At 37.4% G+C, this 22,840-nt stretch overlaps 1 protein-coding gene and 1 long non-coding RNA gene across 5 annotated transcripts in view; both read left to right on the top strand.

Annotated features, from left to right (window-relative positions):
- ANAPC10 (anaphase promoting complex subunit 10) overlaps positions 1-8,373 on the top strand; it is a 38,072-nt gene extending 29,699 nt beyond the window's left edge. Inside the window, exon 7 of one of the 3 annotated variants that reach the window (XR_012623206.1) lies at positions 7,987-8,122. Coding sequence is in view for 1 of the 3 variants with exons in the window: in XM_074823738.1 (XP_074679839.1) it covers positions 7,987-8,217 (231 nt within the window). In the remaining 2 variants the exon portion in view is untranslated. Of the gene's footprint in view, positions 1-7,986 lie in introns of all 3 variants that reach the window. The other 2 variants (XR_012623207.1, XM_074823738.1) reach the window with 2 other exon arrangements.
- Positions 8,374-8,689: 316 nt separating this feature from the next.
- Positions 8,690-22,390, top strand: LOC141923160 (uncharacterized). 2 transcript variants are annotated; one of them, XR_012623205.1, is made up of 3 exons: positions 8,690-9,169; positions 10,333-10,402; positions 10,990-22,390. It is a non-coding gene; the product is annotated as an uncharacterized LOC141923160 (long non-coding RNA). The 2 variants fall into 2 exon arrangements; XR_012623204.1 differs by having other exon boundaries at positions 8,690-9,618.
- Positions 22,391-22,840: the final 450 nt, after the last annotated feature.

The following is a 22,840-nucleotide window of genomic DNA, read 5'->3' as shown; positions in this document are numbered from 1 at the left end:
CACCATGCAAGGAGGATAGGGCTTGCTGGTTACCCACCCAGAGAACCTATCCATGCACTTTTGTAGAGCAGCTATTTACCTCCAGTAACTGTGAATCTAGGAGGTGTTGTAGTTTAGCTGCTATGATTGAGCCTGCATTAAGAAACCATAAGCATGTAGGTGTTACAAGGAAATGAGAATAGATCAAGACTGGTTTTTATGTAGGGGACCACTAGGCAGTATAGGACTTACACATGGCACTGTTTTGTAGAATTCCAGTTCTTCAAACATATTTTTTGTGTTCCTGAGGATGATGGGATGAGGGGATGCCCACTGGCAATTCTGTATCACAGTTCCTTCTGGATAGCCATGACAAATACTGATATTCAGGTTGGTAACGATGGCAATGAGCTGGGGGAGAGAGGAGGGGCATGGTGTGATTAAATTTCAGATATAACTTCAGACAGGTTTGTCAATAGTTGGTGTTTTTTTTTTTTGAATTGTATCAGTGATCTATCTGCAGATACCCGTCCATCCCTCCAGTTGCATGTGTTGTGTAAAAGCTACTTGCAAGTTTTCAGTGGTATCTGTGTAGAAGCATTATATTTTTAGTTCCAAGCATTACACTAGCCTCCACCTTAATGAGTTTATTCTATTGACCACATATTTTTTAGAAAAAATAAATCTTTTGTGGTTTGAATCTTTTTTGCACCTCAGTCCATGGGTCCTTCACAACTTGTCGACTGTATTTAAAACTTGTCTGGTCATATTTTAAAGGATGAGATCCTCATAGTGGGATAACACTGTCTTAGTTGTTTCCTTCCCCATCAGAGGCTATAGCTCCAGTTTTTCGATGCCTGCCTTTTACCAGGCATTCCCAGTGAAAGATCCGCAAGATGATGGTGAGCTGCTTCTGCTTGATATAATAAAGCAAAGTGTCACTTTACAGAGCATTTTTTAAAGAATATTTAATTTTTGCAAGACCCCTTACCACTTCATTCACCAGTTCAGAAATGAGTGAAGTGAAGACAAGCTATGGGTGATTCTGGACATACATACCCTGTCACTTACAAACAGTTTAATTGCATAAACTGAATTGGCACACTTGATGCATTTGATTATTTGTACGGGTACAAATGATTCTGAGAGAAGCTTGGCAAGATGTGTTGAAAACTGTTCTGTGTAAAATTAAGTAAAATTTAGTGCATTCATGAAAACTTGGCCTAATATATTTCGTCATTTTTCATAGTGTTTCCCTGTTAGGTTGAGCTGATTGAGCACTTCTCTAGTATGTTTTCAGGGTCTCTGTGGTCTAGTTGATCTCTGTGCTACTTCTAGACTCAGATACATATTCTATGACAAATATTTATTTTGGTAATCTGTATCAGCAAACTTTACTTACTCTTTCTAGTGTATTTACTTACTCTTTCTTGTGTATTTAGTTGTCTTTATTTTAATTGGATACAACTTGCTAACACCTGGGCATTGGTTAATATTTTACTGTTTCAATCTGGAGCAGAATAGTCTGAAGAAGGAGGTTCTATAAAACTTTTTCAAGGATCTTTTTGACCTTTCTCCTTCCCAATCTTCCCAAAAGTTATTTCTTGCAGCTTGTTTGAACAAAAAGCTTATATATGATAGAGATTTTTAGTATTTACAGGTTTTGCTGCTTATTCTTATTCTTTCTTATGCTTATTCTTTCGCTGCTTAATATATCTTATTCTGCAACTAGTCCCCTGCCTGCCTAAATCTTCCTGATGGATGGACTCTTGAATCTTCCTAAGGGATGGATTGCGCTCCTCTAGACTCTTCAGGAACTGCTGTTTGGAAGAATGGAAAACTTCTCTTAGCTAATGGACTGAAGTTAGATTTCTTGACCATTTAAGGAGGTGACTGATTAAGACCACAGAGCCACCTCCTTAGGTGGTCGTTGCTTCATTAGAGCAAAGAAGTGCGCTTTTCACAGTGGGTCCTTTGAGCATGTTTCTGTGTTTCTTGTTAAGCTGCTAATGTGGTGTCCCTTCTTTGACTCACTTGGAACTTGTGAAGTTTCTTTTGGACATGCTTCATTTTTCTGCTGGAACTGGTGCATCACTGCTATTAACTGGTTTTCTTCCTTCCTAAGTGAAGTGATGGCTGAAGCCCAAGCTCTGCTACTTCATGTGTTGACAGTTCCAATACTTGGAATTACGCAGAGGCCTACTGATTCTGAATCCTGGTAGCTATATGGTAGGACATGGCAGCTATGGAAAGAGAAATTTGGAAATTTAGCTAGCCTTCTTTCTCTTTGCCAGTTGTGAAAACGTATTTGGATAGTTGTAAAAAAACAATGGCTAAACAGGGAAAAACCTTTCCCATATTTGATCACTTTGCTCGGAGAAAGCCTGTGCATTGATAAATACTTCATTTCTGAAAATATCATTTATTTCCTCTGGAACTTAGTTTTATAATCTTCTGCTTGGAAGAATACATTATTTATTGATAACACCTGCTTTGAAAAGCTTAGTGTTTTTATATGGTAAGAATTAATTAAGCACATAGGCAATATTTGTGAACAAAAGTCTAGCCACTATTAATTTCAAAGGTGGCTAAGTCATTACAATAAAAAGAAGCAACTTTAACAGCTTTATGAGAAAAGTAGGAGGAGTAGAATCAAATGCTGTTTGGTTTCACAGCCTGTTATAGGGACAGCCACTAGAAATATGTGTTGCCATTTAGATTTGGTAGTACAGATGATGAAATGGAAATGTGATGAGGTACCAACATCTCGGAATCATGTTGTAACATGCTGAAGCTGTGGTGGCAGCAGTAGGTCTTAGCTTTCTGTCAGTACATCTGTGCAGAAGAGGATTTTTTTTTTCTCCAGGGTAAGAAAACAGACTGCTTTTACTTCCTAGATATGCACAGAAAAACTTATTCCACTGAAATCTGGGAGCCCTGTCTAGCACACGTTCCAGATGTGTTTGTAATGATCCTGAATATGAAACTACTTGCAGTGGTGTTTTTCCTTTCTGTATTTTCACAGAAGATATCTCCACAGGGCAACAAAAATCATGTATTGTTTCAAGGATGTTAGCTTACTGTAAATATAGCAAACAACTTGGGTTGGGTTTATAAGCCTAGCAGAAGTAGCAGTTTGAGTTATATGCCACTTTGAAGACACCACAGAATTTAAGCAGAATATCACTGAGTATGGAAAAGAGGTCAATATTAATTTAAGTAGGATTAAGTACAATAGAAAAGCCTTCTTTGGATGAATGATTTCCTAGCCTACAAGGAGGCCAGCAATACCAGTGTAGAACAAGCTTCCTCTTAAAACCTCTGGTCTTGTGTTCAGTCATCTTTTTGAAGTGTAGCCTCAAGTTGCTTTGGCCTTGAATTTTTTTTTATTTGTTTTGTGGTTTGCATCTTCTAGGGTAAAACACCCATTAGTTGCAATAGTAGCCTTGCCAAATGTGTATGGAATTCTGTAGAACCTCTGGACTACACAAAAAAGTGAAGAAATAGGGCTATTAAATTGTCTGGGGAGGAGACTTCTGTTGAGAACACTATTGCTGCTTTGGCTTTCAAAATAACATGGATTACTGGGGTGGGAGTATATATCCATAGGTAAAGCTGTAGCACACAGAGGACTGCAAAAATGAGAAAGCAATGGAGAGAAAGCAGAAGAGATAGATAAGAGTATGTAACAGCAGCAAAGGACAAGTGTGTGATTTTTCCATTTCAATTTTTATCGCTTTGTTCCTTTATTTTGACTTTCATGCTCTTCTTGTTTACCAATTGTCACAAAATTTATATTATTAGAAGCAAATTCACACCCCCCCCCCCAAAATCCCCCAAAAACCAGTAAACCAAAAAACTACAAACCCTAGGCTTTTAGTATATTGTATGTAAGATTAGTCTAGAGCCACTGAGTTACTAATATTGAACTTGTATTGATTCTTTCCTTTGTTTCCCTTATTAACCTTTTCTGGTAAAACATGTAATATGTAACAGAAGGAAACTTCCAATTTTTAATTTCACTCAGGTAATTAATAATATAGTTGATTTTTAAAACTTTCCTGGAAGCCAGTTAATTGTGACCAATTCTTAATGACCTACATAGGAGGAAAAACACAGGTGGAAAATTAACCTGATATTTTCTCATAGTGGACTTAGGCTGTAGAGTTGGGGTGAAACGTGTGTGTGTGTATATGTATATACAGTGGCTAGTGCTTTTGACGAACAGGGTTGACACCAAAGTCAACTGAAATGGATTTAAAGTATAGTATTTACTATAGGTAGAGCTGCTAGTGCCACCTGTACTTAAGGTTGTGTGTTCCATTTTAAGGCTTAACTCTTAGTTACTTTATAACTTTTGCCAAAGTTCAGTTCAGACGGATTTTTCCATGCCAGATGTCTGCTTTGGGTTGAATTTTTTTGAAAGTTTCAGCCAAAGTGTTCTGTTCCAAGAATAAGGCTAGTGAAAAGTATGCTATTTTGCTTGTGTGAGAATATTCTGGTGTACTTCTTTGATGCTCCAGTGCCCCCAAGCTCTGAAGCGAGGATTTGAAATTTGGCAATAGTTCAGCCTTTGTGTTGAGGATGTGCCTTTTGCCTCCCTGTAAAAATCCACCCAAATTTCCAGACCGGTTTACAAGGCTTTGAAAGATTGCCATTTGCATGGGCTTAATAGGAATTTCTTAAAACTTCACAGTAAGTTTCCTTTAGATTCTGTTCACACTGGGAATGCTCCAGGCAGAGTAGAGCTGCATATTTCATCCCACTTCTGCTAGGAGTTGTAACGGCTGGATCTGAGTGCTGACATTGAACTAAGAGTGGGCAGCATTTTGTCTTGTACCACCACCGCCTATTCCCATGTCCTATTCCTTCTCCCTGGTGAAGGACCTGGGCCCTTTGGGAAAAGAAACTGTCTTGCTCATCTGAAAAAGCATGACAGATGTGGAGGAGAGGAATTTAGGAGCGTGTGTGTGTGTCTGATTTGTACCATTCCTTTGGTCACAGAAAATGTGTGTATCATACTATCAAAATATGATTTCCTTTTCTAGTGGATATTTAGATAATAATCATTGTGTTGTATTTAAACTTCAGTAGCTGAGTGGGTCTCGAGGTTTTAATCATTTTACTGAACTATGTAGGCATCAATTTTTAAAAAAGTTAGACTCAAAAAATGTCACAGTACAGTGATGTTATTTAGAGGGCAAAAATCAAGAGCTCACTTAGTTCAAACATTTAAGTCTAACTCAGAGTTCTTGCACTTAATACATTGTAGTAGAGCCTCCAACTGCATCACAAGTGTCACATGCTTTGTTCAAGAGGCAACTATTTGATTGGAATGAGGAAAGAAGTCTATTCTGAGGATGAGTCCAGGATTTGTATAGTAAAGGATGTGTATTCGTGTGGTGCAGAAGTTGGAACATGTGGAGTAAGCGAAGCAGAGATTTCAGGAATTAAAAAAAGGCTTTGTGGCTAAGACAGCTGAATGCTGCTTGATGAATTGTGTGCAATCTGTGCTTAGTCATGGTGTTTTTACATGATGCACTCAACTTCTTCTAGGTGGCTGCTCATACTGTGTGTTCTACCGGCTGGTTTGAGAACTCTATCAGTTTGCAGAAATGCAGACACTTAGAACTGCAAGTGAACTCAGTGGGAGCTAAGCCGCATGTAAAATACTGTATGTTACTAAGGGCAGTAAAAATCAGGTTCAAAGTATGTGAAATTTGACATCTGGAACTAGGGAATATTTTAATCTAATTAACCTAACGCCGCAGTTGCCTGTTTTACAGATGTAGAAATGACTTGTCCCATCTCTGTAGGAAGGCTTGTGAAGAAGTTGGTTGCCTTTGTAGCAGGACTGAAAAATACCATGCTGTAAATAAAGCATATGACCGCCTCCCATTGATCAGGGATGAAACAAAGCACTGATAAATATGTGATCAAAAGCTTATTTCTGTAATAAGATACAAGTACATTATTATGTTAGTTGCAACCCTTAACTCTTCCATGCTTTCCTTTTTGACCCTGATAACTCTTTTAAAAATAAGATGTGATTTTCTCCATGAATTTAATAAGCATCCAGCTTCCTTTTGTACAAACAGTTCAATTTTGCCAATCCCTTAGTAGCTCTCTTGATTCTGAAGGTGGAGTCATTATTTCACTCTTGCAATTTCTTTCCCAATAAAGCATGCACACCTGAACTGCATCGTATCTGTCTGAAACCAATGATGTCAACCTGTAGAAAGTGTTAATTTTTTTTTTACTGTATCAGCTACTCTGTTTCATACTGATCCAAGCATAAAAATCTCAATATCATAGCTCCAGAACTTAAATTTTCTACTTTCAATCAGCAGTCAAAATTTGTAAACCATGAGAATAATATTATAATTCAAGTTTAATTAGCAATAACCTTTTAATTCTCCTCTAAATCAGAGCCACTTTACCTTAGTGCTAGTTGAGTAAAATATTACTGGGACTCTCATTCTTTCTGTTCACTGTGGAGATGGAAAGTGTATTTGCTCAAACTGCTCACTACTACCTCACCGTGATAAACTTCCCCTTTGTAAAGCTGCTTCAACAATATGTCATTTTTATCACTTTGTAAAGCCAAATGTTACCTGAAGTTTCCCATGTAAAAAAAGATTTTGTAGGGTTTTTCGAAAGGGACACGGTTACAACAAATAAGTGAATGTGTGTTTGTGGAAGTGTCTAGCTCCCAGCGTGAAAAAGATTTGCTGCGAAGGTTTAGTGAATTTAATGCTTAGGAAATTATTTGTTGGAGAGTTTTGCATTGTGGTTTGTTGTTTTTTCTTTCTTTCTTTTTTCAAGGTGGAGGTGTGAGAGGTTATTTTGTCTCTTTAAAAATAGTCATCAAACTTTTTTGTTTCATGGGTCATTCCCTCAGGGCGTTTGCTGCATTTGAAACAGTAGATCTCAGATGGGTCTTTTGAAAGCTTCAGCACAGGCAAGGTATTTGACAAGATGTTTGTCATGCAGTATTTACAGGAGAAAGATGGGAATTTTGAGCTGCTCAAAGCATAGATCTTCCTTAGAGGAACTCAGCTGCTAAGGACAGCAGTCTTATTTGCTTAGCTGTGTAAAATCCACTTGTTTGTGGACAACAGTTTGGGTTTTTTTTTTCTTTTCCCCCAAGAGTTCCGCTTACTTGTGTGCTCTTCCATATGTGTTTTGATCTGTGCTTTGAAGTTGGGCAACTAGCTTTAAACAAAAGCTGTAACCACACTTCAGCATAGCATCTAGCTTGATTTCGGCACGCTGATGTGTCAGTGATGTGGTTTAGTTAATGAATTGCCATTCTTCGCTTGCTTTGACATTGGTTTCTGTAGGATTAAAATTAAAAAAGAAAAAAATAATCGTATTACACTTGGTTTGTTGTATAAAAGCCAAGTCGAGATGGACCTCAGAATGTGATTAAATGGCTGTGGAGCAACTATTAGTTGGCCAGGCATCTGTCTTGACACAGGCGAGATAAAGTCTGTGAGCTATCCTGTATTTTTTCCTCTGTCACCTTCCTTTTCCTCCTCCACGGGCCCTCTAATAATCTAAGGAATTTCTGAAAACCCAGACTTTGTGTGGGTTTAGTTTCCTATGTAAGTCATTCTAGCATATTTTAGTTCAGAGTGCCTAGATAAAACAGTTTAAGATGTGTATTTTCTGTCATCTTTGAGCAGCATACTTCAGTAACAAGATCCAAATAGTACTGCTTTGACTTTCTTGAATTTATACTCAAGTCTGTATTTCTTTTATATTGATTTTTAGTTTAAGCTTAAGGCACAAAATGAAGGGTAGATTCTGAAAGGCAAAAGCAAACACAACTGTGTCCAGTCACACCAGCAGTAAACTAGCTATGAGCATTCAACTGTTCATTTGACAAAGTAACTAAAATCTGATTTGCAAGACTCTGCTTTATTAAATAGGTTTAATAAGTGATCACCTATATTAATTAACTGTTTCTGAATGTTTTGCCTTTTTTTGTCTTGTTTTTGGCAGCAACTTGAATTAGTGGAACCAAGCGGCTGGATTCATGTTCCTTTAACAGATACTCATAAGAAGCCTATTCGCACGTTTATGATTCAGATTGCTGTTCTAGCTAATCACCAAAATGGAAGAGACACTCACATGAGACAAATCAAAGTGTACACCCCAGTGGAAGAGAGCTCTATTGGTAAATTTCCTAGATGTACAACGATTGATTTCATGATGTATCGCTCTATAAGATAAAATTTCTTAATGATAAATAATAAAGGCATTTTTTAATGGTGGTGTCATTGCTTAAGTGTTCAGATACTGAAAGAGCAGGGTTTACTTCAGTATAATTGTATCTTTATGCTTATAGTTTGTACAGTTTTGAAATAAAGATAATCTTGTCTTACAGTATATTGTAGTCTGTAAGTCTGCATTGCTTTTGCTTGGAGTCTTTTGAGTGCTCTTGTACTGTCTGAGAGGAGGAGGGAAAAAAAAAGGGGTGTTTTAACGTATTTGTGACTTGGAATCAATAATTGATATATTACAGTTCTTTTTTTTGGGTGATTTCTCTTCCTCCACTGATCATGCATGGAAATAGTTTGTTCTGTGCTGTTAATGTTCATTCCTTTACCTAGAAGTTGCTCTTTTTAAAGAGATTCTTCTTGAACAGACATGGTTTAAAGACGTTGCCAGTAGTGTTTTCCCCTTACTGCTTATGTTAATGTGTTGTACCCTTTTCTGTATAGGTTTTTTCTGCTTAATGACTGTCTGCATGGATTCAGCCTTCATGACTGTGACATAGATCATAAAATCATGGACTATCTCAAGTTGGAAGAGATCCATTAGGATCGTAGATTCCAACTCCCTGCTTCTTGCAGGACTACCTAAAGCTAAACTGTATGACTAAGAGATGTTCACATGCTCCTTGAGCTTGGTGCGGTGACCACTTCTCTGGGGGAGCCTCTTCCAGTGACCAGTAACACAATGAAGCTGACAGTGACATGAAGAAAACTGAACCTTTCCAAATTACTCAATACAGTATATAATTTAATATAGATACACTGAGTATAGGTCATCTAGATGTGATAGCTGTTCAAAACAGGAGGACAGTTAGGAATGCTCCAACATCATACAATAACAGTAGGAATGAATCTTGAAGGTCCAATGCACCTCCTAAAGTACTGAGAACTCACGTATATAACACAAGGTAATCTCAGACTCATAGCATAGAGTTTTAAAGTAAAGAACATTGCAAGGAAAATGTATGCTTTGTGTACTTGCTGTGAGTAGGAATAACACCTTTACTAATGTCTTCTTGTAATGGAATTACTAGTTCTTTTAACTTTTAAAAAAACTAAGTAGATTTTGGAAAGAGAGGCTGTTGAAGTAAAGGGTTTCTTTTTAAAATGTTCAGTACTGATTAAACCCCTTCTTCCTCCTAGCCCCATAAAAGTTGATGGTAAATCCGATCTAATCTCAACCAAGGAAAACTTCTGACACTTCTTAATTGTGAGCAAGGAAAGGCTAATACTAGTGGAGGCTCATCAAGCAATGATACAGCATCATCCAGAGCAGAAAGGAGGTGAAATAGAGGAAAACAGGGAGGCTGTCAAGGATAAAGATTCAGCTGTTGAAACCCTTTGTATCCTTAATGAAGTAAGCTGTTGTTTAATGAACAGTTTTCTTCTCTGGCTGAGTTCCACAGTCTTTAGGAGGGTATTTAAAATGGGCATTTCCTGATAATGAACCTTGTAGACAAGTCTATGACTAGCCTGAGTTCTCTATTTAAATGTGGATTCAGTCATTTCGGGAGGACCTTAATGGTACTTTTACCTTTCCATGTAAAGGATGTATCACCAGCAGAATTCCTGTTCAGCAGAAGCTAGTTGAACTCGTGATTTTTGCCAAGTCTGTCAGTTCAATGGATTTTATTATATAGTGTCAAGGAGTTGTACATTTCTATTCACTTATTTGAAGTAAAGTTTGTACTTTTGATGTACTGCTTCATATTTTTCTGTAAAAAAAACCCAAAAACAAACAAACAAAAAACCAACAAAAAACTCAACAAAACAAAAAACCCACCAAAAATTGGATTTATCCAGTTACTTTTGGTAAGTTATTAATAGATTTTAAAGAAAGGAGGCATGCAATTTGCCTATTTTTCTCCAAGAAGGTTAGATTGTAGTTATCAGTCCTACCTTTGTGTTGTCAAGCCCCTGTTCCCTAATAATTCTGTGATAATTCTGAACTCTGTTCATTAACGCTTAAAATATTTTGATTCGAAGAATCTTTGAAGTATTGTTTTCTGTTACATGACACTACATTATTTATTACATACTTGAATAATATATGCATTTGTTTTCTCATCAGTTCACAAAAGACCAGTCCTTGAAAAGGACAGGAGTATGTTCTGCATGAACCATCCCCAAGAGTGGTTCAGGTAAAGTTCAAGGGTTGCATAAACAATTAAATGGGTCCAAGTTAAGTGTACGTATTTCAAAGCAGCACCCATTATCTTTGGGCTAACGAAGTCAAAGTGATATTGCTGTATGATGAACATTATCCAGTAGACTAGTCAGGTACAGGCCTGTCAGTGCAGTCTTGTTCTGCTTATTTCTGCCCTGCCTTAGTAGGCATCATTTTTGGATCCTTAGAGAGCTATTCCTGTTTTATTGTGGTTTTTTTTTTTTTTTTTTTTTTTTTTAGCACCCCCCCCCCAGGCCTCCTATGTCCATGCAGGATGGGTGCCAGTATATGTCTCAAATTTGGAATCGTTATTCTTGACAAATGTAGCTTGACTACTTATCCTGCTACTCTGAAATCATAGATGGTGTTCAAATGGTTTTAAGGACCTATGATACCTGTGTTAAACTGGATGATTGATACTATGTTAAACTGAAGCTTTACTGTTGGGGAGGGAAACTGTACTTAGAAATTAAATTTAATGCAGTCTTTTAGTAGATAGTAAGGTGCACATGGCTCTTTAGAGATTAAGGCTGTAGTTACACTTTATTCTTCTATCAACAGCAGATCCAGTCTGAAGCTGCACACTCCAATATTTTATTTTCTACCTTATTGCCAGAAATTACCATCTCCATGGTGGAGCCTCTCAGATGCTTCCATGGCTGTTCGCTAACCTACATCTGTGAAACAGATCCTTGGTCCTTATTTGACTCTTTAAAATAAGTATATTCTTAGTATTGGGTGGAAGCAAGTAATCTCTGTGGTGAAACTGTGGGAGTGAATAGTGAGTTATGATGATGAGAGTGGGAGTGGATTAAAAGGGAGAGTACAACTAGTAACTCCTTCAACTGCTGCTGAGAAAATAATATATGACCATGCCTGAAAGGCAGTATAAAAATGCAAACTCGTTACTACAGTTTGTGTCTTGCTCTTTGATATTCAGTGTTACTTGAAAACATGTGCGGTGGCCATTCTAAATCCATCTTAAGTCTTTCCTATGTTGTTTTGTAACAATTGTAGATATATTGCATTGGTATTTAACATCTGTGCAAGGACATTTTTTTTTTAACATCTGTGGAGCTTAGTCACATAAGGCTGCTGACTTTTTATGATGAGATCCTAGAGGATTGTGTCTGAAAATAAAGCAAGTTACTGTCTCTGTGTATTAATATAGTACTTGCTATTTGAATTGGGATAAACAAACTGGACTGCCAAACAATTGCAGGCAGCTACTACACGTATGTTGTGTTTAACTGCTACTTTTTCCTCATTTTTTTCAGACACACAATTATCTGGGATCTTATCACTTGAAAGAGCAATTTAATGTGACTAAGCACCAAAATTGCTGAGCATACAGATCTTTCCAAAGACTGAGTTTGAGAACAGAAAGTTCCTGTAATGTTAATTTAGTTAAAGCTTATATTTTGCCTAGCCACATGCTGCTTTGGAAAGTGTCAACAAGTGCTGTAAATTACAGTTAACTGCTAACGTGTGCTAGAGATCCAAAATTACAAACCTAAAGAAAAACCAGAATGAGTTACCTTTGCAGTGAAAATTCATAAAGATAAACATTCTTAGACTCATGTGTAAATAGTGCGAATACTAGAACCATTTTGATGCTGATAATGAATTTGCAGGTTTTTAGTGAAAATGGGAATAATGTTTCAGCTCTATATGCTTGTGTCTCATATACGTTTCCCACTCAGTCTGAAAAAGAAATTTCCTTTGCATCCTTTAACCATATCTTACATTCGTAACTCTTCTGTTTTCTTTTTCCCCACATGCACACTTTGGCTGCTGTTTAGAAGGAGATGAGTCCTGGGAATCTGTAGTCTTTGGTATGTCCGAGTTGTCAGGTTCTCAGTAGAAATTAATACAGAGCTATATCTCTAAAAAGCATAAAGTCAACAATTGACCTGTTTGCCCTATGAGCTGGTTCTACAGATGTTAACTTCAGGGAATGCTAAAAAGAGACAGGTTGTCAGCTTGTTGCCAGCTTAAAGAATACTTTTTTTAATGATGAGCAAACAAGACTGCTTTTTCAAAGTGATGTGGAAAAAATAATCAGATCTTCACAAACATGGCTTGCTAAGAATTATAACTCTGTGCCTAAACTAAGGGTACTTATGTGAGTATTTTGGCTTGCTTATGAGAAATATGGGAGTGTAAGGTGTACTGGTTACAAGGACAACTGATCTTAAATAATTTTGATCCATAGAAAAAAGAGAATTCTTATAAAACTTTACAAATTTTACAAGTTGTATGCTCAGGAAATACTTTTTTTCTATTTGTCAAATAGAAACATGCAATCTCAGCATTGTTTTTTAGCAAGCTGACTACTAACTGAAGATATTCAAAGTTTGGAATTGAATTCAAATCAGTGACGTGTTCGATCTAAAGGTTTTAGAGAGGGGAAGAAGGTGTGTTTTTATATTCAGCAATGGCCAATACTTTAGGCTAATAACAGTTAAACACTCCCTGAGTAACTGTTTTTAGGAAAACAATGATCTAAGCAGTATACTATAGGTATGTCCCTATGCTTTGGGTCTTTTTCCTTACCCCAAATCACAAGACTTTCCCCGCAGACCTGTAAGTAATTTCCCGATTTGTTTTTACAAACCTTGTCTCTGAAGACAGATACCTTTTTCACACTGGTGCTCTTCTCCAGCTGGAGACCAAGAATATAGTGGATGATTTTGTGTTACTACTGTAGCAGTATCAAAATTGGCTACTTTAGCAAGTAGCGACAATCCAGGAAACTGAACCAAGGGAGTTCGGAGTTGTTTGTTTCTCAAGCATTATAAAACTCTTCAGAGCTGTGTGCTGGGAATAATGCTGTCAGGGAGAGGAGAGGTAGCCACGATGCCACCATTATTCTGTGATGGCCTGTTGTGGCCATACACTAAAATATTTGATAATTTATGGTCCCTTATGACTAATATGAAAACTGGAGGGAACTACAGAAATATTTATAAAAGCTAGTAAGGTGTGAACTTTTCTCTTGTTTGATGACAAATTGTAGAAAAATTCCAAGTTAAGGCTCAGAACACTATCTCTAAACCCTGCTTTGCTTTTTTGAAAACACTCTCTAAGAAGTGGATGAGCACTTAATTTACTTGTTTTCTGTTGATGGAATAGTGCTTATTAATTTCAACAGAGTATTGGGTTAGGTCCTTTTGCATATTGAATTATAGTTGCTTCCGAGTCTTAGGTTTTCAAATTTTTGTACTCTGACTAGTGTTATCTCATGATGACTTTACCGCAGTCTTTTAAATTTTGTGTTTTTTACATCTTCACTTGCTAATAAAGAAAAAGAGAATTGCAAGTTGCATCATGGCTGAAAAGTTGGCAGTTTTCTAACTTCAAGCAAGGTATAAAAGTATATCCTGAACTTTTATGTTTAATTGCAGTATCAAAAGCAGAATTACAGGGTAGATGAGAAAAGAAAGGTAGGAATAATCTTGTTTTAACATGTGCAATGTGGATTTCCCCCCCCTCCACAGCCGTAGCTTCGTCCCTCACTGTCGAAGCAGGCAGCAGTTTATAATGCCAAATGGGCTCACTGGAAAACTACCATAAAAAGGGATAAATAACAGACTATTAGCGTATTATGTGTGAATTGCTATGATTAGCTGTATTATATAGCAAATATCAGTCCTTGATTATCAGACTGTGTTTTCCATACCTTTTATTTTGTCATCTAAGATGTCATTGTTAAGTAGTCTTTTCCTATTGTATAAGAAATGTCTGATAAACGAGAGATGAAGAGTGTTTGTTCTAAGAAATCATGACTTGGCAATGACTTGAAAGATCACTTCAAATAGTGGTAATTTAAGGTTTTTAAAACTCCTTTGAAAGATACCACAGTAGGCCTTTCTGCCTCGCAGAACAGAAATGTGATTCCTAGTATAAATGAAAAAGCCTTTCTTTAAATTAAACCTTGGCTTAATTCTCTCTGTAGACTAAGAAGAGAGAGGTAGCTGAGTGACCAGGATCTTGAGGACCTTCTGTTGAAATGACTGAGAGTAACTGTGTTTTGGCGAAGTCATGTCTGTGTGTCTGCTCGGTACCACAGTGTAAACAAAAAAGGCAGATGACAGGAGAGGGTGAAGAGAGGTATTTGCTGCTCCTGGTTTCTAAAATGGAGAACATCAAAACATTTATGTTTTGCTTAAGCTAGCATAGGGAATCTCTGGCAGAGCTGGAAGTTGAAGCCATATCTCCTTTGTCTATCTTCTCTTATTCTGTGAAGCAGATTTTCAGAAAATGATACAGTTTTAAAGGTAAATTTTTCAGTAATGCAATTTCTGTATGTAATTCCATTTTAAAGTTTAAACTGCATTTTGGGTTTTGCTGTTCTAGTTCAATCTGTAGGGGAAATAATTTTGCCAACATAGGTACACAACTGAAGCTCTTCAGTTGCTGCCTTAGTGCCTGCCTTAGTACCTTACCAAAAACGCATAGCGTACTGTTTAGTGGAAGAGGGATAAGCTACCTTACGTTTTATGTGGGATACTTGACATGAGATTTATATGAGCTTGCAGTCTGGCTCGAAGATCTGTGTACACGTCATTTTCCACGCTTTGTTTGGTGTAAATGTAGAATGTTGGACTTCTATTGACTTTTTTTTTATAGCTGCCCTGTACGTTAGACTTGAGATGGCTCTTGCCCAGATCCTTACTTAGACATGAGTGACCTGCTTAAAACATTACTTGCTATTTGATTCTGTAGTCGCCCTAGTCTTCACAAATAGGTGCGCTGCTAGGCTGTGGGGTGCTTGGAGCTCTGATTCAAGCTCAAGTTATTGATAACCCGACATGAAGACTATCAGACGAGGTGTTTACTGAACAGTTGGCATGTGGGTAGTTTTCTGAGAATCAAAGGCTTGATCAGACATGAACAAAGTGTGAAAGATCAAGAACTGAAGCGAGTCTTGGGACTTGTTTTTCTTCACCTCTGTTATAATAGTTTAAGGGAAGTAATTGAAACATGATTTGGGCTTGAAATCTGTTCATACACTAGAGAGAACACCAGATGTCCAGATTGCCAGTACTGATTAGCAAAAATGCCTGAACTTGTGTGTAATAAATTAAGTGATTGAAGAGGCTGAAGGACCATGGAGAGCTGCCGGTTCTTGGGAAGGCGGATCATCGCATCGCCTCAGACTGAGCTGCATCTCCAGCCAGCAGGCCATTGCGTGAAGAATCCCCACCTCTCAGAAAGCAGTAGCCAGCAGTATTTGTAATTGTCCTGAGTCAAGAACTGCAAGTGAAACAGGTGCTCAGGCAATTTATACCACTGCCTTGTGATGTAAGTTGGGCTCGCTACAGAACAGAGTGCCACTTGCAGTAAGTCAGGGTGACGACTGGGCCTAGTAGTTGGGTTTGAATCACATTACATCCTATAAAGAGAGAAGGAGAGTCAGAAGCTAGTGTGGGTAAACTTCTCAGGAAGTCCTGAAGACTTTAGACATTGTCAACCATAAACATGTGTCTTTATTTCAAAAGGACCAGTGTTTTTTTCTAGAAGTCACATTTTCAGGATGGATCTGGATTAGTAATATAAAAAGCGGGAGTTTGTTACTATGCCAGGTCTAACTGCAAGAGTGATTGGTCATCATTGCTGTTACTGTGTTTTGGTCTGTGAATGAATTATGGAGACCATTTTTAGTGGCTATTTTTCTTGAATTTACCGTCCAGCTCTGCAGCTTAAGTAGAATGCATCAGAGTTCTTTGCGATCATTGGAGTGAGCCCGGGTTGACACCAGCTTGCCTACCTGGAGGAAATGCAGGTTTGGGACTCTGAAAAGTAGACGGTTATAACATGCAGTAGAATGCTATGCTTTGAGAGCCTGACTTGTTGAATCGGTGGTAAACTTTGGGTTCTTATTCCTAAATTTTGTCATTATATGTAAATGGTTATAAACAGTGATTGGTTGATTACAAGAATGCTTTGCATTCCTTTGCATGTATACACAGAAATAGCGGTTTATTTAATATTTCACTACCACATTATTTTACTTAATTAAAAGCAATAATTTTTTGCTGGAGCATGAGATGACAATCTAAATGCAATTAAAATGTTCATAGTATTAAGAGTATGTACACTGCCCTCCAAAGACTGGACTGCTGAAGCTTCCAGGCAGAGGTATTGGGTGGTCTGCTGTTGGTTTGGAATACTTAAGTGTTCTGCTTTAGATCAGAAAGGTGTTAAGGTGCTTTTATAAAACTGTGTAAACCATCATTAAACATTGTTCATTGAGGTAAATTTTAAGTAATCTTTCACATGACATATTTGCTGTAGTTCCAGGCTGACATTTCAACAAGCTGTTTTACGTCAGCCTAACAATTACCTGTGACAGTTTCTCCATTTGCACCAAAGAATAAACATTTCTTGCAGCCAGTCAACACTATTAGTGTGGTTTAGTTTAATGGAAGAGGATAAAAAAACCCCGAGTAATGAAAATGATGCTAATACTGGATGCTGCTAAAGGGTATAATCCAGACATAATTACATATGAAATGAGAAAGTAAGTTTGGGATCGCTGAAAGCATTAAATATCTGAACTCTGATCCCACTGAAGTGAATTACCACTGTTAATTATAGTAGGGAACAGTTAAGCCAATATTTAATACTTTAATTCAAGTAAATTAAATGGGATCAGTGACTTCGCAGTTACGTAGATAAAAACAGGTTGATCTGGAGCAGTTTTGAAAGTTTTTCTCAAATGCTTCTTTTAGTATACAAAACACCTTTCGGAGTAAATTCCAGACACATGCAATGTAGCATTGAACGTGTCATTTGTTGAAGTCCTTTTAAAATCGGAAGGTAAAAATTCCTTGTGTAAGATGAGAGCATCAGAGCTCTGTGACACTTTTAGTTTTGAGGCAGTTTATGGCCATAGATTCAGTTCTGGTGTTGTCTGAAGATGCCTACCATCATCACACTGTTGACTGGTTATCTTCTCCCACCTTCAGGAAAGCCCAATGATGGTCTTAGATCTGGCAGCTGAGCTAACAGTGTGATATTTTTTATTTTTTTAAAATAAAAAATCATGACCCTTTTGATTGAATTGGAAATTGATCTCCAATGTATGGGATGATTCACCCATGTGTAATTGGTGTACTTGAAGGGTAGTAACTGCTGGTTGTGACGAGTGACTCCGCTTAGAGGGGAGGGCAGGCATGGATGCAGTAGTCTTGCCGGCTGCTGCGTATAGAGCTAGGAGGTGTGTTTTTAGCATTAGTAGTGCTTAAACTTTTCACTGCTACAACTGAAGCTTGGCAGTTGAACTAACGCAAGTTGAGAAGGAAAAGCACTGGATTTGGGCTCTACGGGCAGCCTGATATTACATATCAGTAAAAAGGTCACTGAGAGCACTACATGGAAATTTGTGCAATTCCTGGAATTGATTTTGGTTACTGAAACCAAGCTAGTAAGAACAATTAAATTCCCTAGTTTTCATCAATTTAGTCTTTCATAATTAAAGGAAATAACTCCCCAGAGAAATAATGTTTATAACGTGAGTAAAAAATTTAAAGCTAATATAAAATTAGCTAATTAATCAATTGAAGCAAAATGAGATTTGTAATGAAAAACTCATGTTCTTCTAACTGAAGGTGCTACTAACCTTAAAGGAATATTTAACAAAAGGAATTACCTAGGTTTCTTGAGTATAAGACTGTAGTATTGCCTGGGGGATATGTAGCTTACAGAATTGGCCAAACAAAATAACCAATAGCTGTTTCATTTCAATATTTATCATATTTTTTACTGGAGTTTCATATAATCTGTAATCTGAAGTAGCAGAGGAGAAAGCAGTCTGTACAATTGATTCTCATTCACCCTAGAACAAGCACTATCGTGACAAGCAGTGAATTTATGAAAAAGTATTGTCTAAGCATTTTAATTAGAAAACACCTCATGAAAGGAATTGTCTGGTTTTTCTGCATTTGTGCATTTCCTTTAAAAATGTTTCTCACTCTGTTTAAAGTGATTAGAAATTTCAAGTAAAAGGTGAACTATAAAATCTTACTGCCCTTTCACAAAGGAATTATTTGTTGTTTTTCTGTGTAACTGCTTCAGGTTGTTGTCCTGCTGCCATTGAAAATCAGTTGTAAAATAAATAGGTGTTCACTCTGGTGCTGCAGGGTACAATCTTTAATCCTGGACCCCGTATCTCTGAAGAGGATTTCTACTCTTAGGAATAAATAAAACCATACAATCTAATCCTTCAGTTGTCTTTAAATGAATCCTCATGATCTGTTTGGTGTGATTTTTTTTTTTTTTTAATTTTTTTTGTCTTTTAAATTTTTTTATCTTTAAACCCAATGTCCTGTTTATTATAATACCTACTGCTAGGCCAGGACCTTGTGATAACTCGCATTCAGTATTAAATCTTATTCTCCTGCTTTTAATTCAGACTAGTCTTAAATATTTCCAACATCATGCTTTATCCGTTCTGTCAGTTGCAGATGATATTTCCCGTTATTTGGCAGGTGACAGTGGAGAATTACAGCACTTCCTAAAGGTACATTTTCCATTGGAAAACCACCAATGTGATTGCAAGTTTAAAGGGGCAAAAGTTTAAACCAAAATCTTAGTGTGTGTGGAAATGCTTATGGGGTATTTATCTTCTAACAGAGCTAGCTGATCTTTTAATATGAGTTATGTATACCTTCATTACGTTTGATTATTCTATCCTTCAACATATTGAACAACCATGAGAGAGTCTTAATTGAGAAGCAGCACAAAATAAAGTCTCAAGTTATATTCTACATCTTCCTAGTATGTAGATATTTAAACCTCAGTGGAGGCACATGTACCACATCTTCTTGCCGTATCCTACATACCCAGTCCTACTGTATTTTCATACTTTTATTCACTGTGGTTTTTTAAAACCCCACAATAAAGCAGTTAACGTAGGTAATCCAAAAATCATTTTTTCTATTTAGTTTTTGTCTTCCCTAACCTCTCTTTTCTACCTCCAGTAGTAATTTGCTTTTGATTATTCCTGTCTGATTTTTTTTTTCTTTACCTTTTTTCAGATTTTCTGAAGGTTGTTATCAAATAGTAGTACTTCTAAAAGGAGATAATTTATCTGGGTATACCTGAAAAATAGCACATGATTTGTCTTTGGTGCTCACCAACAAAGTGTTTGTGTCATCCCCGGAACTCTCAGAAATACTATTTTCTGAGTATATCATTGCCATCAAATATCTGTTTAGACAGCTTTCCTCCAGATACTTTAGTTAGAAGAATTAATTGTGCTCTTGTGTTAACATAAAGTAAGGGCAACCTCATTAAACCAGTGGAACAGTGCAAGTGAGGAGAGTCAGGTCTTGCATATTAAATGAAAAAAAGATTGATACAAGTATCTTGCAAAGATTGCAATGACAATTACTTTTATCTATGTTGTCAAAAATTAGGATTATCTACATTGTGCAATCCTCTTGTTCCCATAAATTATGATGTGGTCTTTATGTAATTACGTATTCTTTTTTTCCCCACCTTGTATTAGAAATGAATTGAAACAGCATAGTGAAAGGAATCTGTTACCTCTGACTCATCTGGAAATTTGAAAAGTATAGAGCAAGTGAGGTGAAGTCTTGTGGAAAGGGAGGACATGGTTTTTTGATTAAGACAGATTGCTATTCTGGAAAGTTGGACTCCATCTTTAGCTTCTCACACAAGGATTCTAGCAAAGTCATGTGAATATTTTTATAGTTGATCACTAATTGTCTGTTTCTTGGAGGATTTACTCTGAAACCCCTGGTTCAGATTTTCTGAAGTACTTAGTGTTCTCAGATGTTGCTGAAGTCAGAGGTTTGCTTGCATCATCCATTCTATTCCACTAAAGAGCTGGCCTGTTTAAAAAAAAAAAATAATCTTTGAATTAAAAACAATGTAATTCACTTATTTTGGGGTCAAAAGCTTGCATTCATTTAGTCCATTTCTCTGGCTTCTGGTGGCAGCCATAAATTTCTTGCTCTAGAAGTTGTCATCTCTGGACCCTGCTTCACCCACGTGCAGTGCTTGTTCCCTCCCCAGTCTTCAAACTGGGCCCAGACTCATCTCCAAGTCTGAGTGCTTTCCCATCCCAGCCTTTAGTTATCCTCTCGTCTGTCTCTATCCCTTTCCCAGATTCAATGTTGCAGCATTTTGTATCCTGTTTAGTCATAATTTTTCTCGCACAATACCGGTTTCCTCAGTTGTCTCCTCAAATCACCTAATCTTCCAATTCCACCCCAATCCTGAAGATTTTCCGTCCTTGCCCCGCTAGTCCCAACTGATACCGCAGTCTTCCTCCCTGTATTGCATAGTACGTTTTCTGCCTGTCAGCTCCCTTCCTGTCTAGCTGAAGCAGCAAGATGATGAGATTATTGAGAGCACAGGGGAGAGGTTTTTCTGCTTTTGCTTAAGTCAACCCAGCCCAAGGACACAATACCTGCAGGCAGCTGTTACAGCAAAAGGATGACTTTGCCCTAGAGCTTCACACCAGATCATGTTCAGGATTGTTCTGTGGGGTCTGCATCTTTAGGCTTGGCCAAAATTGGGCAGACTTTCGTAAATGGTTATAGGTATAGCTTCTATTCTCTCTCCTTTCCCATCTAACTTCAGAAACTCTACTTTAAAGCATTAGAGTGCTAAAAGTTTCCAAATAAAAGATTGTGAGAGTATTTCTCAGAAATGGCTGAATAGTTTTGGCTGGAGTTTTCCAAAATAAATTCAGCCCGAGGCAGACAGCTGGTATGGGAAATTTCAGCTAAGAGTTGCAATTTGGCTAAGTTTTGAGAAACTCAGAAGAGATTTGTGAGGGAATTAACCCTGGGTAATGTTTTGCGTTTCACCAAATATCATCTTCTGGGCAATACGCTTAGTTACTTTGCTAGACCTTCCCATTTGGTTTAAAATTTGTTCCCTATAATAACTAGCTAAGCAATACAGTAGAAGAGCTGTTTTTATTTGGGGTTTACAGAGTCAAAGTGTTTCTAAAATAATTTATTCTCTTCCCCAGACTAGTTGAAGTAGCTTTCTATATAGGTATAGTCTGTCAGGGCCATTTGTATTGGAAATATCTCAGTTCTTTTATACTTGTTTATAGGTTACATGAGAGTAGCAGTGTCACAGAGCTAGCTCTTTTAGACAGTTGTAACCTACCACCGTCTGTAGCACCATGCTGTGAATCTGCTTCCCTAGTGTGCAGTCCGTATGGTAATAAAAAAGGCAAAGTACACTCTTCCTGCCCAGTTCTCCTGAACTACTTGTGTGAGCCAGACTTATTCACACTCTTGTTTTTCAGGCTCTGTCATTATTAAACTTTTCTTTCTTACCCCCCCAGCTTTTCAACTGGTTTTCAACCCAGGTTTACCTTCGTTACTACAGGCCTTTTTGGGCTAATTGATGGTTCTTGATCCCTGGTGCCTGGCTGTGACATGCCTAATCTGTTCAAAACTGTTAAAAAGCCGTATCTTCTGTCATGCAAGGTTCTCTTTGCTAAATAAATGTTCCAACCATCTTTATCACTCAAATACTTTATCTACCTGGCCTTCAAATACAAGACTTGATACACTAGGGCTATCAGGAGTTTCTAAACTCTGAACCTTTTAAACCCAAAAGCTCTTCCTTGCCTTCAGCAGTACTTGACAGACAAATCTGATCATATGGAACCTTTTTGTGCTCTGGTGGTTCTGAAGCACTCAAACCAAAATTGAAGCATCCAAAAAACCCCAGAAAATGTCAGTTCACCCTGGAAGATAAATAAGGTATAGAAAGTCTTTCCCCATCTACTTCATGTTAGCTTCTACTACCATCTGGATGGGTGAGTTGGGAGAGAGGACTGTTACTTCAAGACAATCTCTCCATTGAATGTAATTTCTTGTTTCACACACCTGTTAAAAAGCAGCCTGCTAAAAACTGAGCACTGTCAAATATAGTGATTAAAATCATGAATACCATGGAGTGAGTAGGGATTGATTTTACACACACACACCCCCCCCCCCCAGTGTCTTTTTCAGTACAAGAATGAGGATATCAAGTTATATCAGCAGATGAGAAAATAAAAAAATATTGTTCTCAAAGCTGTATTTAAGCTGTGTAGCTCCTGACTGCAGCAGGTTGTAGACATTTAAAGCTTGCATGGTTTTTAAACATGACTGAACAAATTCATGGGAGAAAAATCAGTTGATGATTATGAAATTCAAAATACAGAGGCCATAAATTGGAGATTTCTGTAGTACTGGGTGAAATCCCATTACATTCTTGTCCTCCTACACTCTTCCATAAGCATTTGTTTGCTGGCATTGGTCTGTACCAGGGCCTTTTTAGGAACAAGATAGTGTCAAGCCCTAGCAACACCAAAGAACTTTTGCTTGGAAAAGGAGGAAGGGATAAGGGAAACCAAAGCTTGGAGAAA

Source organism: Strix aluco, chromosome 4 (assembly GCF_031877795.1).
Source record: "Strix aluco isolate bStrAlu1 chromosome 4, bStrAlu1.hap1, whole genome shotgun sequence".
NCBI classification, from domain to species: Eukaryota; Metazoa; Chordata; class Aves; order Strigiformes; family Strigidae; genus Strix; species Strix aluco.
Note: the sequence above shows the minus strand (reverse complement) of the source record. Positions and strands in the feature narration are given on the sequence as shown.